The 17,093-nt window shown below is 37.7% G+C and overlaps 1 protein-coding gene across 5 annotated transcripts in view; it reads left to right on the top strand.

Annotated features, from left to right (window-relative positions):
- Positions 1 to 17,093, top strand: part of LCORL (ligand dependent nuclear receptor corepressor like) — an 87,363-nt gene that overhangs the window by 20,947 nt on the left and 49,323 nt on the right. For all 5 annotated transcript variants that reach the window (XM_074147394.1, XM_074147391.1, XM_074147390.1 and 2 more), the window contains exons 2-4: positions 8,334 to 8,399; positions 15,181 to 15,260; positions 15,523 to 15,652. In XM_074147394.1, the coding sequence (XP_074003495.1) occupies positions 8,334 to 8,399; positions 15,181 to 15,260; positions 15,523 to 15,652 (276 nt within the window). The remainder of the gene's footprint in view (positions 1 to 8,333; positions 8,400 to 15,180; positions 15,261 to 15,522; positions 15,653 to 17,093) is intronic.

Raw genomic sequence — 17,093 nt, 5'->3', positions numbered from 1 at the left:
GGGCAAAGTACCAAGAGGGGGGAAAAATGTCCTTTAAGTCATTGCTTTGGTGTGGAAGAACAAAGCTTAAAGATTTTAACTGCTTATGTATTCTTTCTCATACAAAGGGAACCTTTTACTTCTTGTAGTAATGTCGGTTACATCAGTGAGTTTTAGCTCAGAACTGCGTGTTTGTGTGCTGTACCTTGCCATGAAGTTACTGCTACTTAAATAAAAGTGTATGGGACAAAGGAGGCCAGCAGTTAAGGAGGTTAGCCTCTTGGTTAGGGCAATAAACACGGGTGGGAAGGCTCTGTCTTTTGATCCTTACTTGTCCATAACTCCTTTGCAGTGTCATTTTTAGTTCCTGAGACTCCCCATACAATTTATGTAATAGCCCTCATAGATTAGGAAATACCACCTCAAAATATGGGTTGTATGATTTCAGAATGGGAGCGGAATTTATATGAAAACTAGACAACAGTGTTCCTGTGGTCAAAGAAAAATACAGAAGCAGGAATTGAACTCTTCCTTGTAATCAAGTCTATTTAACAATGAGGTAAAGTAACACTAACTACTATTACAGAACACCAAAAAATAAAAGAAGGAAGTTTCATTTTAATGCTGTGTCTTGGCAGTACTATACCCAATCTCATTAAATGTAATCCTATTCTTTGGACTTTCCTAATTACATTTTAAAAACCATTTGTTAAATTTTACAATCCTCTAAGAACTGAAATCAGCAATTCTGAACCTACTTTCACATCAGTTTTGATTAAAAAAGCAGCATTAATGAGCTAAACTCCACAGTGCTTAGAATGTGCCATTTTTTTCTACTGTAACTTTTCATTCCATTTGCTCTGCTTAGAACATTGAATAAACTCAAACAAGGAGACATGAATCTTCCTTGCTGATGGATGTTAATTAGCAGCATCTTTTCCTTAAGTAGGAGGGGAGTGAGGCCTGATTTTACTAAAGAAGCTAAATAAAAAGTGATTTGGACTGAAGTAAAACAATTTCAACTACCGTAATTCAGATGTGATTCTTGGTATAGTAAGTCAAAGTGGAGGGTTCCTGTGATAAGTTAATTTTTAGGCACGTGGAAGTTGTGAAGATTCTGACATGATTCTGCTTACTTTGTGAGGTGGGTTAACAGGTGTATGTTTTACAGAGCCTTAAAATCCTTCTTTTCCTTCAGTCCCTCCAGAGGCTGTAGTGCTTTAAGCTAAAAGTCTCATTTCATTGTAGTAAAATGCATGCCCTGTCCTTTACAGCACTGAGCAGCAGTCTTACCCTGTGCCTAACTGAGGATATGCTGGAAAAGAAGAGGAAAAGCAGAACTTAGTTTGCATGCACCCCATATTTTCCAAATTCCTTAACACATAGTTAGAGAGAACAATATGATCTCTTCTAATGGGTAGCCTTTCAGCATGAAGATGAAAAATAGAGCAGTAAATATGAATCAGATGAGCAGTATTGTTAAGCATCTCCCTCTTCCGTTTAAATTTTGTCTATCTAAGTAAGTAACATTCATCTACCATTTCTGGTATGCATCCAGAGATATGAATACAACAGTCTTTATGGCTTGGAAAAATATCAAACCAAAAAGTGAATTTATTTAGAAATATTTTCATTGAAAGCTCTTTATCGGTTCATCTGCTCATACCTTCTTAAACTGGAAAAAGCTGCAACAGAACAGGGGAGGGGGAGCAAATGTAAGTGAAGGGTTTTCTAGGTGTCTTATTGGGAGCTCATTGATGTGATGAGTAATTGAATTATAGAGCTTTCTTTCACTTTTTTTTAAACTCAGCGGCTGCAGCGTGGTAGCTAGTTACATGAGTTCCCAGTTATCCTGCTACAAGTGGCTAGATAAGTACTTCAATATGACCCTGCATCAATTGCAATTGTTATACTTTGTCTAAGACCCCTTCTTAAGATTTAGTATTATTGCATTCTAACACTGAGTAAAAGAACAAAGAAAAAGGGCATTTATTTTATTTATTTATTTATTTTACTTAAAAGGATTAAATTTTCATAAAATGTCTCAAATGCAATGACTTTAACCAAGGGAAAAAAAGCCTTGTAGCTTAAGCCCTAGAATTGGATTACTTCTGAAACAGAAACATGTAAATGGTAAAAAACAAAACAAAACAAAAAACACTACTCGTGAAGGAATGAAGAGTCGACAGTGAATGCAAATATATCTGCTTTGAAGATAGAAATACTGGAGTTAATATGGCCATAAACAAGACTAGGTGAATCAAGAAATTAGTAGGATGTAGAGTGTACCAAACCTATCAAAAACATTTTAATATAACCTGCGCATATACTACTGTTCTCATTCCCAACTGTATAGTAATTACCTCTCCGATCTTCAGACTCGCCAAGTGGTGCATTTGAAAGCAGTACTCAAATGTCAGCTTCCATTTAATGCATGATACTTATTCCCTTTTGGCTGTTTTCCTAACCCGTAGTCTGAGTCATTCAGACAAATTCGCTGAAAACGTACTTGCAGTCTGAGCTGTGATCACCTGGAGGGTGTGGAGAGGGATGGAGGACGGGCAGTTTAAGAAGGTGTTGAATCGAGATCAATTGTGAGGCTGAAATAACTATTTCCGCTTAGAAATATTATGGAGATACAGCTTTTTGAAAAACAATAGCCAATCTATAACTAAACCGGTTTGACCTTAACTTGTACAATTGTTCAGTTATGTCTGTCTGAAGTTAGCCTAGGCCAACTGCGTAATAAAAATTCTAAGTCTGCATCTTGTGATTTTCTCTAGACTCAGTACAGCATAGAATTTACTCTCTAGAGAGCTTCCACAGCGACAGGTACAGCTTAGCTATTCACTAGTTTCTGGATGGAAGAGGCCTTCCTAGTACATAGCCACACCATTGCTAAAGAGCAGATGAAAAATGGCTGTATTTGGTCGTGCAGTGAGGAAGAGTCCTCGTGTCTTCCTTGAATATGTCTGTCAGTCTGTATAAGGTGCCCAACCTGGGAAGCTTCCATGGAATGTATCCATTTAATCATTATTCTGTTTTACTCATAACAAAGAATTTTACAGCCTGTACTGCTGATAATTGGCAACATATTGCCAACAATTTGGCAATATCATAGAATCATAGAATCATCCAGGTTGGAAGAGACCCTTGGGATCATCGAGTCCAACCATCTACCCTACACTACAAAGTTCTCCCCTATATCATATCCCCCAACACCACATCTAAATGTCTCTTAAACACATCCAGGGATGGTGACTCAACCACCTCCCTGGGCAGCCTATTCCAATGCCCGACCACTCTTTCTGTGAAAAATTCTTTCCTAATGTTCAGTCTAAACCTACCCTGTTGGAGCTTGAAGCCATTCCCTCTCGTTCTGTCATTAGTTACCTGTGCGAAGAGACCAGCACCAGCCTCTCTACAGTGTTCTTCCAAGTAGTTGTAGAGAGTGATGAGGTCTCCCCTCAGCCTCCTCTTCCTCATACTAAACAGTCCCAGCTCCATATGTCCCAGCTCAATATGTTGCCTCCTGCTTTCTAATGGAGGCAGACTTTTAAGATATGACAGACACTAAGTAGCTCACAGTGATAAAATGTTACAGAAAAGTTAAATCATAAAGTTCTATGAGCACTTGAAGGGTGGTTTCTCTTTAAGAATACCTTACTTAATAGTTGCGAAGGCAGTCTAAAGACTTGCTTTGGATTTAATAATCTGGTTTTAATACTCTTTTAAATCTGAGTGAACTTGTAGGGACACGTAAATAACATACTGGCAACAATTCACAAAGTAATGCTTTCCGGATTGCTCAGTAGTAGTAACTGCTCTTACCTTTCGAATCTCTTTGACTTTGAGCTATCCTGCTAACTCTTTCTAAAAACCTTGCCATAGGCCTTTGCCCATTCCAGACTTCTCTGGTTTAGACAAGACAGTAGTACTGCAGTCCTAGCTTCATTGCACATCCCCCTGTTAAATCAGTGACTGCTAAGTCCAGGGCCACTATTCAGCTACTCAAGTTCCTCACTTCCCTTGGGATCTCAGATTCCATCTCATGGCTGCTGTGGCCAAGACCACTGTTAACTGTCACGTCACCAATCAGTTTGTGTTTAGTAATGAGTAGTAGGTCTAGCAGAGTGCCTCTGCTATTGAGTTTGTCCACCACCTCAATCAGGTTTGTCCTCCAAGCACCACAGAAAACATCTGGGTTGCTTGTGTGCTATCATGTTGTATTTCCATCACACATCAGGGTAACTGATATTTTTCATGAGAGTTAAGGCCTGTGATTGTGCAGCTTTTTTTTTTTTTTTAAGGTTTCATGTATTTACCCTTGATGGGGCAGTCTGTAACAGATGTTCACTATGATTTTCCTTGGTTGAATCTTGACCCTTGTATTTTCAGCTGACCTGTAGCCCATTCCACACTAAAGCTCCGTTTATTAAAGTTCTTTGCATAAAGCATAAGCACTGTCCCTCAACTTTCTCACTTCTGCTTTCTTAAAAGCGGTTCTCCAGTTGTGTGAACGATCTCACCAAACCACATACTCCCAGTGAGATTATGTTCTCTGGTTTCTAATCCGTTGTGCTTGCTTCCTGCGCTGAATGCATTCCTGTAGAGATACTTCATGTGTGTCCCTGCTTGTGGCACTTTTCCAGGGTGACTGTGAGATCCTCACTGTTGTGTTGTCCTGTGCCTTTCTCCCACTTTCTAGGCTTCGGTCTCCACTTCCCTGGCAAACCTAGTTTGAAGCCCTCCTCATGAGGCAAACCTGTTGGCAGTGATGATTTGCATTATCAAATAGATCCTGTCTCTCTCAAGCACTCTTTGTTTCTCAGAGGATCTTAATGTCTTAAGAGCTGAAGTCCTGCCCGAAGCTACGTAGTCAGGTGTTGATCCACAGAATGTGTTTGCTCCTGTCAAAGCCTTTCACCTGGATCAACACCTGGGCTCTGGTGTCATTCACCATGCTCCCTGAACTCCTGTAGTTGGTGTTGATCTGCTGACATCTCCTTTGGTGGTATCATCGTGGCCATGTAGATGGACAACAAATGATAATATTGCAATGGCCAGATGAGTCATCAGAGTATCTCTGCAACATCCCAGATCTGGAGTCATAGGCAAGCAGCAGAGCTTTTAAGACAGCCAGTCTGGCTGCTGTGCAGAAGCCTTCATCTCCTTGGGAGTCTGCAATTGCTGTCATCCATTGCTTCCTTTTAGTGACATTGCTGTGACCCATGAATCAGGCTTAGATACCAAACCTACCAGAACTTGTTCCTCCTCACCACTTTCCTAGGCTGCACTGGAATAGCTACCGATGGAAAAAGAGAGCCCCCTTCTTTTTGCTGGATGTCACAGCTTCCAGCCTCCCCTCTCCTGGGAGTCCTTATCCTGCCCAAAGTGAGGATAGCAATAGATTTGGTAAAGGATGGTTGTGGGGGTGGGGAGAGTTGATGTGGGGAAAAGAACTGTTCCCAGCTTTGTTCAGGAAAGCAGACTGGAAGCTTTTAACTGGGTTAAGAGACTAGCTGTATCTTAAATTTCTGCTTTTGAAGGCTGCTGGAGTAGTTCTGAAAGGTAGTTTGGAATCAAGGAGGTAACCAGCCACCAAGAGACATGAAAAATTCTGTAAAATTAATTTAGAGCAGATTTTTTTTTAACTGGTGAATCACAAGAGGTATAAGCAAAGTATATTTCTGACTGGTGTCTGTAGGCTCTTCAGGTTCTGAAGAATTCCAAAACTACTACGACTACTAGTTTATGTATACTATCTCATTAAGTAAAACAAAGGTTTATTGAAATACTTGGGTTCAGGTGGTTATATTCTATGAAACAGGGCCAGCACATATTCGTCGCTAGCTGTAATAAAAACTAAAGTGTATCTTCCTGTTTACGGTAAATTAAAATTGTATCAATCATGCTGAAAAGGAGCAGAAGAACTCTGTAGAAAACTGCACAAAGTGGAGGTAGTACACATCTTTCCTGGGAAGACTTTAGAATAAGGGCTGGAAAGATATTCTCTCTATGTTGCTAGGTTGTAAAAGTAAACCTTCTTTTGAAAGACAGAGTCCAGTATCCAAAGGTGAGGAAGGAAATGGTCACATTGAGTAAGTCTAAATTGTGGCTCCATGGGGATGTTGTGGGAGGACTTGTAAGAGAAGTGTCACTTTGAATGGGTGGGATGGAACTGAGTTTGGAGGACTAGCAGAGAAGTGGGTTGGTGTGTTCAGGGAGAAAAACCCCACAATATGCTAATTGCCATCTTTAATACAAGCTGTATGAAAATCTGTTTGGAAATTGCGTTCTTAACAAAGCAGTGTTTCACAGAGCTGGGTCTCTTGTGCTGATGCTTTTGCATAGGCAGGAGCAGGCAGTAAGGCAAGCAGATATGTATAAGCACAAAAGTAAAGGCAGAAACAAATAACACCCTCTACACCCTGAGGGGAGGTAGGTGTCTGAAAAACAAGGAGGGTTTGGATTTACGAAGTGCTAAGAAATGGGAGATAAGTGTTTGTCCTTCTGGAATAAGTACAGCTGTCTCCAAGAGATACTTCATTCCATTCGTGTCTTTGCCCGGTGACAATAACTTGCAGGAACACATGTATTGGCTAGCTGCTGAGCTGAAGTGGCTTGTTTATAACATTAGTGATCATAATAATATGGATAGTGAGTTTTGTATTTCCAGACTGCTGTGTTTGGGGAATTGCTGTCTCAACTTCAGACTTCTCCATCTCTCTTGGTTTTTTTGTCCGTAATCCTTTGAAGCCAGAAGAACTGGGAGTTTGTGCAATGCTAATTTGGTGTGAATTTGTATTACATTGAATCTAAGAGTCGGTGGCTAATGTTTTAAGGTAACTTTACTGGGTGCTTGGGCCCTGGATTTTTGCTTTCTAGTTTTTGTAGACTGTGTTTAAAAAGTATGTGTATTTGTGAGAGGACAGTAGTTTTGTCCCTGAGTTTGTGTTCTCATATAGGACTATATTTATTGTACAGAAATGTGGAAAAATAAATTAGATATAGATGCATTTATAGCTCAGAACATAGAATTATACCAAGAATAATTATAATCAATTGCATTTAGTAATATAAATATAATTCATATGTTAAAACTATAAAATAATACAAAATTGAAAGGTAAATTTTAGCAAAATGTGACCAAGCTGAAGAGCTCCCGTGTGTTAAGATAGCTCCTCTTGTCTACGTTAGGTTTTCAATATATATTTAACATGTTACTTAAGATATGATACATATTTATACTTCCTTATACTAGTGTACAATCTAAACCAAAAAGTAAATATCATTTTTTGAGAGCATTGTGTTGTATTGTCTTAAAGGGCACCACAGCTGATGAGCAAACTTTGATTCTAAACATTCCTTGTTGATGACAGTTGTTTCCTGAAGATATTGGTATCTTTCACATGGCATGATGATAAAGTAGTCTTGCGAAGTTCTGTAAAATAGCTACATCTTTAATACAGACAGGCCTCGAGTATGAAGAATGAGAACCTTCAAATGCTGCTTTGAATTATCCTCTTAGTTGAAAATAAGCTTATTATTTGGAAGCAGAAAAGAGGGGGCACTTGGAAACTGTTCCTATAACTTCTGTTATATTGATGAGGATGTAAATTCTCACCATATTTTACCAGTTGTCACGAATCTCCTCTTCTGTTTTTTGTTTGGGGTTTTGGGGGGTTTGGTTTCTCTAATAATTTGGTTTGCTCTGTATCTCTTCTTCCTTGTTACAGTATGTGATTTTACCAAAAATGTAAACAGACTAGCTGGTAAATCTGGAAAATAATTGGATTTACCTAATCCTCAGTTGTTTTAAAACGTTTTTGTACAGATATGGAGGACTAGAGAGAACTGTTATGATATCAGAAGCAAAATAAGCTTTCTTCTTTATATTTGTAGAAATACTAGCCTACTCAGATGATGTAATTTCACGTGCTCATAAATAAGAAATTTCTGATTTTGAAGGCTTCCTTCTATTTTCTTTTCTTTTCTTCCCCTCCATAGTGATTCTAATTCTCAGTGTAAGAGAGACTATTTCACTTGTGTAGAGCTATGAGGCTAATCCTCCCACCTTTAAGATTCTGTGGTAGTTATTTTAAGTCTAATGAGGTTGTTGGGGCATGGCTTAATAGGCTGATTGTGTGCAGATGGCAGTTGCCTTGTTTTATTTTTATCTTCTAAGTCTGTTGAGTAGTACTATAGCGGAGGGAGTAAATATTTGTGTGATAAATGTAACAATTTTTGGAATTGCTCTCAGAATTTGACAACACTTGTTGCCAGAGTTCTCCAATTTGCTTTCTTTTAAGAAACTTTTGATTTACTGTTTTAAATGTTTCTTTTGTCTCCAGGTTTTGAAAGTATTTTAGAAGGGCTTTATGGACCAAGGCTACGAAGAGACCTCAGTTTATTTGAAGGTAAATGAGCCAGCTCTTAGTGCAATGACCTTAATTTACTAGTTTTTCTTTTAGCTAAAGGCAGTTTAAAGTATATCTTGAACTCTAAAAAGTAAATAATTGTTTTTCTTTCTCGTGTTTATTTTATCATGTTCTCGTCAATACCGTGTATAGGCAAAACTCTAGGTAAAATGGTACCTAGGTTTTGTTGCTGTACAGGGAAATTTTGGATTAGCTAGGCTTTCCTGGGAAGCTCTCATGAGAAAGATTTAATTTTCTGCAATACTGCATCTCCCACTTAATTTTTGGACATCTTTTAGAAAGGGAAGACAAGTTGCTCGGCTTCCTATCGACATTAATTGGGAAAAGGAAGGTAATAATTGCTAGTTTGGTTTTCTTGTAGTGATCAAGAAAATTTAAGCTGCTTTTTTTTTTTTTACATCTTTATATATATAAAAATTAAGCCTTTTCTTTTTATATGTTTATATATAAGTGTATATATAACAAGCATATTGATATCTATTGAAATGTGCATGTACATATATACATATATAATTATTTTTTTTTTTCCATTACCCTTATAAGACCTAGCCTTATTCCAAATGGGTTTGATTTTGCTGGTATAGCTGTCAGTAACTACTGAGTCTTTAGTTAGTTAAGTAAGAAATTATGTATATGTCTTTAAAAAAAGCAAAGGAGGAAAATCAAGCACTAAAATGCTTTGAAGTACTTAAAGTGTCCTATCAAGTTCATTTTTATGGCCTTAAAAAATGTTCTTTCTGTTATTGAACCTGCAAAATGTTTCATTTCTTTACTATTTATTGTCCGATAGTATAATTTGTAAAGCATGTAACTTATATACTGCTAGTACATGAGGCATATGCTCTCTCTGTTTGCTTGGAATAGGTTTGGAATGATTGCTTTAACTTGGTTATGGCTTTGTCTTCTTAATAATCATGCAAGTTCCTTGGCCTGTATCACATGCATAACACAGTATTTTCAAGGGAAGGGGGGAGAACTTAAAATAGTACTTTATTGATGTTTTAAGAATATTTTTTTGCCACTTACAAAGCTAAGCATGCCATTAGTAAGACTTAAAAACATTTAGGAAATGTGTAAATTTGGGTTCAAGCTTATTTTCATGAGTAGTACTCCCATCGTCTGTGATAAACGCACACATTACTGCTTTGGAAAGGGAGCGGGGCATTGTTATAATAGCGTACACTATCTTTTTATTTTCTGGTTGTAATTTAATGGATTGCTATGTATTGGGCTTTACAGTGATGAGCGATTAATGCTTTATTATTCTTTTGTATCAAAGGGTTTACTTTTTGAAAGAAAATACAGGACACTTGTTTGGTGTAAGAAAGCAGAGAGTACTGAGCTAACGACCTGAATATGTATTACAGTTAAAGGAGCCTGATAGTTCACAGTAAGGTGTTATATTGCTCCTTTAGAGTTCCTGCATGTATATATCTGAGCTGTCTTATGAGAAAAGTTTGAGCTTATTTGCCTCATGCAGTTGAAGATTTCTTGTAACCTATTTAAGATCTGCTATTTCCATTGCTTGCAGAGGACCTTTGATATTTGATGCCCCAGTGACTTTTTCCTGCAAATTAAATTCATGTTTATCTGAAATGTAAAGTTTTAAACCTATTTTTTTTTCCAATTTGCAAGCATATCTGTCAGTTGTGTGCCTGAATTTTTCACTGGCTAAAGCCTGTTTCCGTGTTTGACACATCTGTGTAAATTACTTCTGGAGCAACTGCAGAAGAAATGAAGGAGAGTTAGGTTGGGATGCCCAACTTACCTTACTATTTTTGGTTCATTTTTATAGATATAGTATCTGTAACTTAACACTGTTTAAATTTGCCATGATTCGTACAATAGTACAGGTAGACCTTATAGGATGCAAAGCTATTTTTAATTTAAGTCTGAATTACATTATAATGATTAACAGAACTTGAGTAAAATTTGTTATAAATCTTTCCAATGACATAATTTAAGCGCTACTTTTCACTTTACAGCTAATGAAACTAAGATGCAAAGTAAATAATCTGCCTCAGTTAACAAAATATATGGTTGGTAGAACTCTTAGCAATATGTCTGAATTAAATCACTCCATTTGTAAGGTGTCCCTTTTTCTCATCATAACCACTGAACCAGTACTGTCAACATGCAGCATTATGCCTCGTTAGTAAGAGCGTGTATTTCTTTGAACAAACCTCGAGAAATTATATGGCTTTTTTATCCAGAAATGTGTGAGAATCAGCTGAAATACATGTGGTTTAGCTACAATAGCATTTTTTTCTCTTACATTGTTGGTTTAATGTATTGTTTGTAACATAGAAAAAAATTACTAATGGGCATAAAATGTAACATGAGTGTGTCAATTGATACATTTCCTCCTTATTTCTGTTTTGAAATAGTATTTGATACATTGATTAAATTATTGTATTGTATTCTCTCAAAGTTGCTTGAGAGAATAATGAATTGTACTAACAAATTTAAATGGTAAAAGGTACACCTCAGTTTTACTAGGTTTTTTATCTTTCAAAGAAAATGTCGTGTAAACATCAGAAATGATCATGCTGAGAAGCCAAACTAATTAACTTGCAATAGCCACCCATAACAACAGTTACCTGAAGATGGCAAGATTTTTTCCTTTATCTTGAAATTCTTAAATGATGGACTTAAGCTTGGGCTTGTTTAAATGGTTCCCCATCACTTCTGTTATTCAGCACCACTTTGCTTTCCTGACTGCTTTGATAGTGCAGCAAAGGTTGCAGAGGTGTCAAGTTCTGTATCTTGGCATCTGACCCTGATCATGCTCTGAATGAGCTGGAGGCTTCTTGTGTCATTGAATCCTTAGGGCTTTCTAATCCTTTGCTTATACCCATTTTCAGCTAAGGAGATTCACATTTAAATTGTTGTTCTTTACATTCTTCTTACGGATATTTAGCTAAGCTGTTAGAAAACTTTTCCTCTAATATCTGGCATGTGTGTATTTTTGGGGGGGGATTATGCACTGTGGTTCTGTTCTCTCATGGACAGAGGAAAAACAGTGACTTTTGAGAGAAAAGCAGCTCTCTTATTCTTTCTCTGCCAGCAAAAAAGCCCTCTTTATACAGGATGAAAGGTTTACTTCAGGGTGTTTTCTATTTTTCCTTAGATTGTTTTGGAATATTTATTCATATTTAAAGTAATTGGGTGAAAAATTATATTAGAAACACAAATCTCTGATGTCATTCAAGTTTTTATGAAATTTTAAAGAAATGAAGGAACATGATAAACACATATTCTAATGTACTTAAATAGGAAACAGTGGTGCCATATAAAATGGAAGGGGATTATTTGTTCAAAATTGTGACAAATAGCTGGAAAACTTATTAGGACATCATAATAATGCAGAAAATACTGGAAAGTAAGGGTTGATTTTTTTTAAGCTATCTCTTAGATTTACTAGGCAATTATTTCACATTTTAAGAGTGTTCAGTACTACAGATGTCTGTATTCATTTGCTTAATTCGGCATGACTCTGGGAAAAATGGTTTGGGGAAACAAAAGATTTGAATGGCTTAAGAAATGAAAAAAGGTAGTTTTGACAAAATTCACCATTTTATTCTTAAAAAATGGAAGTAGGTTTAACAGCTTTGTACTAAATAAATGACTTTGGTTTCAAGTAATAATCTGTACCATGCTTTGTATTAAAATGCTCTTTGCACAGTCTTAATTCTTTCTCATGGGCTGGCTGGTGATGTAGGTTGTCAGCATATCTTTCATCAGCTGACCCCAAGCAAGATAAAATGGGGAGGGGAGATGATCACAATCCTAAATTGAATGCAGCAAAGAGAAAGCTTGTCCTGCTTAGAGTGCCATCTGTGCCTCTGGTCTTTCTGAGGGCATAGTTGTCTGTCTGTAGTTAAAAACTAATACTGGTCTCAGTATGTTTCCTGTGGTGGCGAGCTGAGACTGTTGGATGCCTGGCATTTGATCTATCTGCTGTATATCTGCTATCTGATGGCAGTTTTGCTTAGCTCACTGGCATACTTAATATGTTATGTTCTACATGGTTTATACTTCTTTGAATAAATTTAGTGTTATGTAGAGCTGATGTTTCTCAAGGTTTGCTTTCTTGGTGACACACAGGGATTGCTCTGTAGTTAGACTTTTAACTTTGGGATTCCAAGGCAGAAGAATTTCTCTGAAAATATAAAACCTGTCTTGGAGTTACGTGCAGAATCCCAACATTCGCAAATAGATTTATTGTGGTTGCAAGGAAAACTATGAAAACATGAACATGTTATGAAATAATAGTGTGGGGGTTTTTTTCATCTGTGGATATCTTAAAGGAATAGCTCAAACAGACTGAGACAGCTAGATTAATTCACCAGAAATAACTCTTTTTTTTTTTTTTTTTTTCTACTGTCCAATCAAGAAAATACCATGTCTGTATTTGATCATCAGCTGTCTTACCTGTCAAAACTGCTGATACCCATCCTTGGAAGCATATAACACATTGTTAATGCAGGATTCCATCCTAAATTAGCATTTTAGAGCTGAGTAAACGAGATTTAAGTAATAATACAGTTACTTGGGTTATGTTTATGCTCAAGAACTTCATTTCTTACAGATTCATTTTATTTCTGATGGTGCCTCTGTGCTAATATATTTAAGAAAGAGTAAAAGCTCAGCAGTTTTTTGGGGAGGAGTGGGAAACAACCCTGCAGACAGCAAGGTCAGAGAAGCAAGAGGGGAGCCATGGTGCTCCAGGCACTGGAGGGAGAAATTCTCCTGCAGCTCATGAAGAGGACTGTGGTGAAGCAGGTAAAATCTGAAGCCCATGGAGGAACCACGTTGGAGCAGATAACCGCACTGCAGTCTATGGAGGACCCCACAATGGAGCAGGTGGAAATGCGCTGAAGAAAGCTACAGCCCGTGGAGAACCCACGCAGAAGCAGGTTTTCTGGCAGGAACTGCGGGCTTGTGGAGCGGTCCCGTCCTGAAGGACTGTGCCATGTGGAAGACACATGCTAGAGCAGTTCATGGAGAACTGCAGCTGTGGGAAGGACCCATGCTGAAGCAGTTCATGAAGGCCTGTAGCCCATGGGAAGGACCCAAATGCTGGAGCAGGGGAAAAATGTGAGGAGGAGGAACAGCAGAGAGAACCCGTTATGAACTGAGGACAGCCCCTGTTCCCCATCCTTCTTGTGCCATTTGGGGTGGGTGAGGAGGTAGAAAAGTCAGGAATGAAGGAGTGAAGTTGAAACCAGGGAAGAAGGGTGGTAAGGTGTTTTTAGTTTTGCCTTTTTCATTATGCGAATCTATTGCCAGTAAATTAAATAAGTTTTCCCCAAGTTGAGTCTGGCTTCCTGTGAGAGTACTTGGTAAGTGATCTCCCTGTCTTTATTTTGACCCACAAGTTTTTCCATCTTATTTTCTCCCCTTCCCCTGTTGAGCAGGGGAGAGTGACAGAGAGGCTGGGTGGGGGCTGGCAGCTAGCTGAGGTCAACCCACCACAGTGTGTTATTGAAAGCAGATAACCTCAAGAACCTTCGTAACGGAGCTGTGATTGTAACCTAGTGGTGCAGAGAAAAGGAGGAAACATGTTTGATAATAAATAAGGTGGGGGAAAAAGTTGTTTAGGCTGCAAGTAGATGAACTGGAAATGAATGGGATGGAGAAAGACCTTGGTGTTGTAGTTCATCAGGTTCATAGTCACCTGCCAAAACGCTGCAGCTGTGATAGACTCCTGCACAACTAGGATACTGTGGGAAAAGTACTGTCTGCGTTTTAAGGAAGTCTGATGTAAATGTAAAAGAAGGGCATCATCTCGAGACCTTGGTTGCCTGAGTTCAGGAAACGGGTGTTCAAATGAGAATGGTGCAGAAAGGAGTTGGATCTCATTAGAGAACTGAGTGGCCTAGATTAGCCTAGCAAAATGAAGTGTAAAGGGGGGATAATTATATTCTCCGTAAATACATCAAGGTGCTAAATACCCATGAACAATAACTGTTTAAGTGTAAGAACAGTGTTGCCACAAAAGCAAACTGGAATAGCAAGAAATTGGAAGGTTAATTTTAACTGTTAGCACAGTTGGTTTGGGAAAAGCTTTAAAGCAATTGGTGGTTTGGGAAGAGAAAGTATGTGCTGGAGAGCTTGTAACTTTTGAAATGGAGCTTGATAACTTGTTTATGGAAAATAGGTGGCGTGTCTCCATTCAGTAGAAGACTAGACTTCATATAGGCAATCTGTTTGAGTTGTATATTCGTTCAAGACCAAAGTACATCTTCTAATAAACCATATAAAGTTATTTTAAAGTTTTCTAAATAAATCAAGTTCTAGGAGTGAGTATAGGGTTTTAGTTTACCTGTAGTGATGGTATAAAATAAAGTATTGGAAGTACAACACGTGTAGCTCAAATGGCGAGGAGTCTGTATCTTAATTCCTTGCTTAGTTTGCTATGAGTTTGCACACCTTTGTAAAAGGAATGATGACTGGAATTCAGACCTAGATTTACAGTGTTCAGATGCTTCCGTTAACTGTGACAAGTAATAATTGAAATATGTGAGTTTACCTTTCCTTTTAAGAAAGGTGCCCTTTGCTATTTGAAAGTTGAGCTATATGAGCCAGACAAGACTTTGGAAATATCTGAACAATTGAATACTACTGACTACATTGTACTAACAAATGCGTATTAAATTATGATGGAATTTATTTAAGAGAGTTGCAGGATGTGTATTTTGTTCTCAAAATCCATTTTAACTTGTTTAAAACATCTAGCTTTTTTTCTTCTTTTAAGACTGTGAGCCAGAAGAGCTAACTGACTGGTCTATGGATGAGAAATGTTCCTTTTGTAATTTACATAAAGAAACAGTCAGTGTAAGTATGAACTTGATACCAAGCATGTCTCCCCAATACCCAATTTTTGGTATGAAAGTAAGAATCGGAGAACTGTATTTTGCAAATAGGTTAATACTGCATTTTGACTCAAGATGGTTTGGGTATGAGAGGGAGTGAGATGGTTTGGCTTAGTAGTAAATATATTTTTAGTGGTTCTTTTTTCACTCAATAACTTAATTGTATATAGTACTACCAGTAGACTCGCTTCTGAAAGGTGCTACAATCTTCGTATGTCTTCTAGGATCGTGCATCAGTCATCGGTTCTTCACAGTCAACGCCTACAGAGGAACTGTCATCTCAGGGCCAGTCCAACACTGATAAGATTGAATGCCAAGCAGAAAACTATCTAAATGCACTCTTTCGAAAGAAAGGTAATAAAAGCATGTTTTTTATATTAAGAGATATGACACAGATCTAGAAGAATGAAATTATGTAGCGTTGATTTTGATTCTTAAGTAGTTTTTATTTATCTACTGAACGCTGCTTCTCTTCTTTATTGCTTTGGTTTTCCTTAACCTTTTTCTTTGCTTGATCGAATCACCAAATGAAGCACTTACTCTTCCTACTTATCATTGCTGTTAGTCCTATTGTGTTGTGTGTTAGTCTCTTAAATCCCTGTTTGTTATATTATATTGGGTTTTTTTACCATGATTTGCTATTTTGTTTTCATGACACCTTCAGGTGCCATTGTCTGGAATTTTAAGCATTTAAACATTTTCTGTTCCGAAACTTTCACTTTAGTTTCTAGCAGGAAGACCATATTAGCTGAGACAATGTGTCTTACAGATTACAAAATGGGATTTGGCATCTTCTTGCACAAATGGTACTACAAATACCTCCCAGTCAGAGGTTGAAACTTCTTGTCAAAATATAGCATTTAGTAACTCACTCCTTTGACTACCCTTGTTCTTTAGCACTTAGCAAGTTATAGCTGTTCATGAGTGACTGACAAGTTACTTAGCCAGTCACTGTCAACAGCAGCAAAAATACTCGTATTCTTCCTTAAATTTCTGTGTAAGGAATGTGAATGCAGCTCTACTCAGTAACTTCAAGTTTTACAGGTTTTTTTTCTTGGGTTTAGTAGATGTACTTGATGCATTCTCTTCCCTAACATAGGTGGAGGAAAAAAAACCAAAGTTAGTTTTCTCCCCTTTACCTTGATGTAGCGGGAAGAGATTACTACGCCCTTGAACGTGGGGCAGGTGGAATCTTTTTCTGTACAGGGCACCTTTCTCTTCAGCCTGTTTTGCTTAAGGCTTTAAAGAACTTTGAATGGAATGCAACACCATTTTGAGTCCATCTTCGTTCCTTGGCTTTCTTTAAAACCAACTATTTTGCCTTTGAAATAAAATGTCCAGTGAAGTTTCCACCTCATCACTTCTGAAATTCTTACTATACTTTCATCACGGGCCCAACTGCATGGCATCTTCTTAGGCAGGTATTTCTTCAGATTTCTAGTTTCTCAGATCTTTTCTTGGTCTTGATGTATACTGTTTTTCAACATTCACCTGCTTTATGCTTCTGCTAGAGATGCTGTCTTTTGATTCTCCTTGAGAGGAACTTTTATCATGGGAGAAGTGAAACTTGGCATGACCTCACCAGAGTGAAGTTTTTCACAAAGAGCATTTGGCTTTTAGCATCTTCCTTAGACTTTTTGATCTGCCAGATCAGCAATGCTAGGTTTAAAAGGTTTTGCCCATTGAGAAACAAATGTAAAGTCCTTTCCGATGGTTTTTGTGATTTGCTGAAGGACTTGTGTATTCTTTGGTAAGTGGTACTTTGCTGATGATTTTTCTAAGAATATTGCTTCAG

This window comes from Numenius arquata, chromosome 5 (genome assembly GCF_964106895.1).
Source record: "Numenius arquata chromosome 5, bNumArq3.hap1.1, whole genome shotgun sequence".
Taxonomy (NCBI): Eukaryota; Metazoa; Chordata; class Aves; order Charadriiformes; family Scolopacidae; genus Numenius; species Numenius arquata.
The sequence above is the reverse complement of the archived record's forward strand: the minus strand, read 5'-3'. Positions and strand labels throughout refer to the sequence as shown.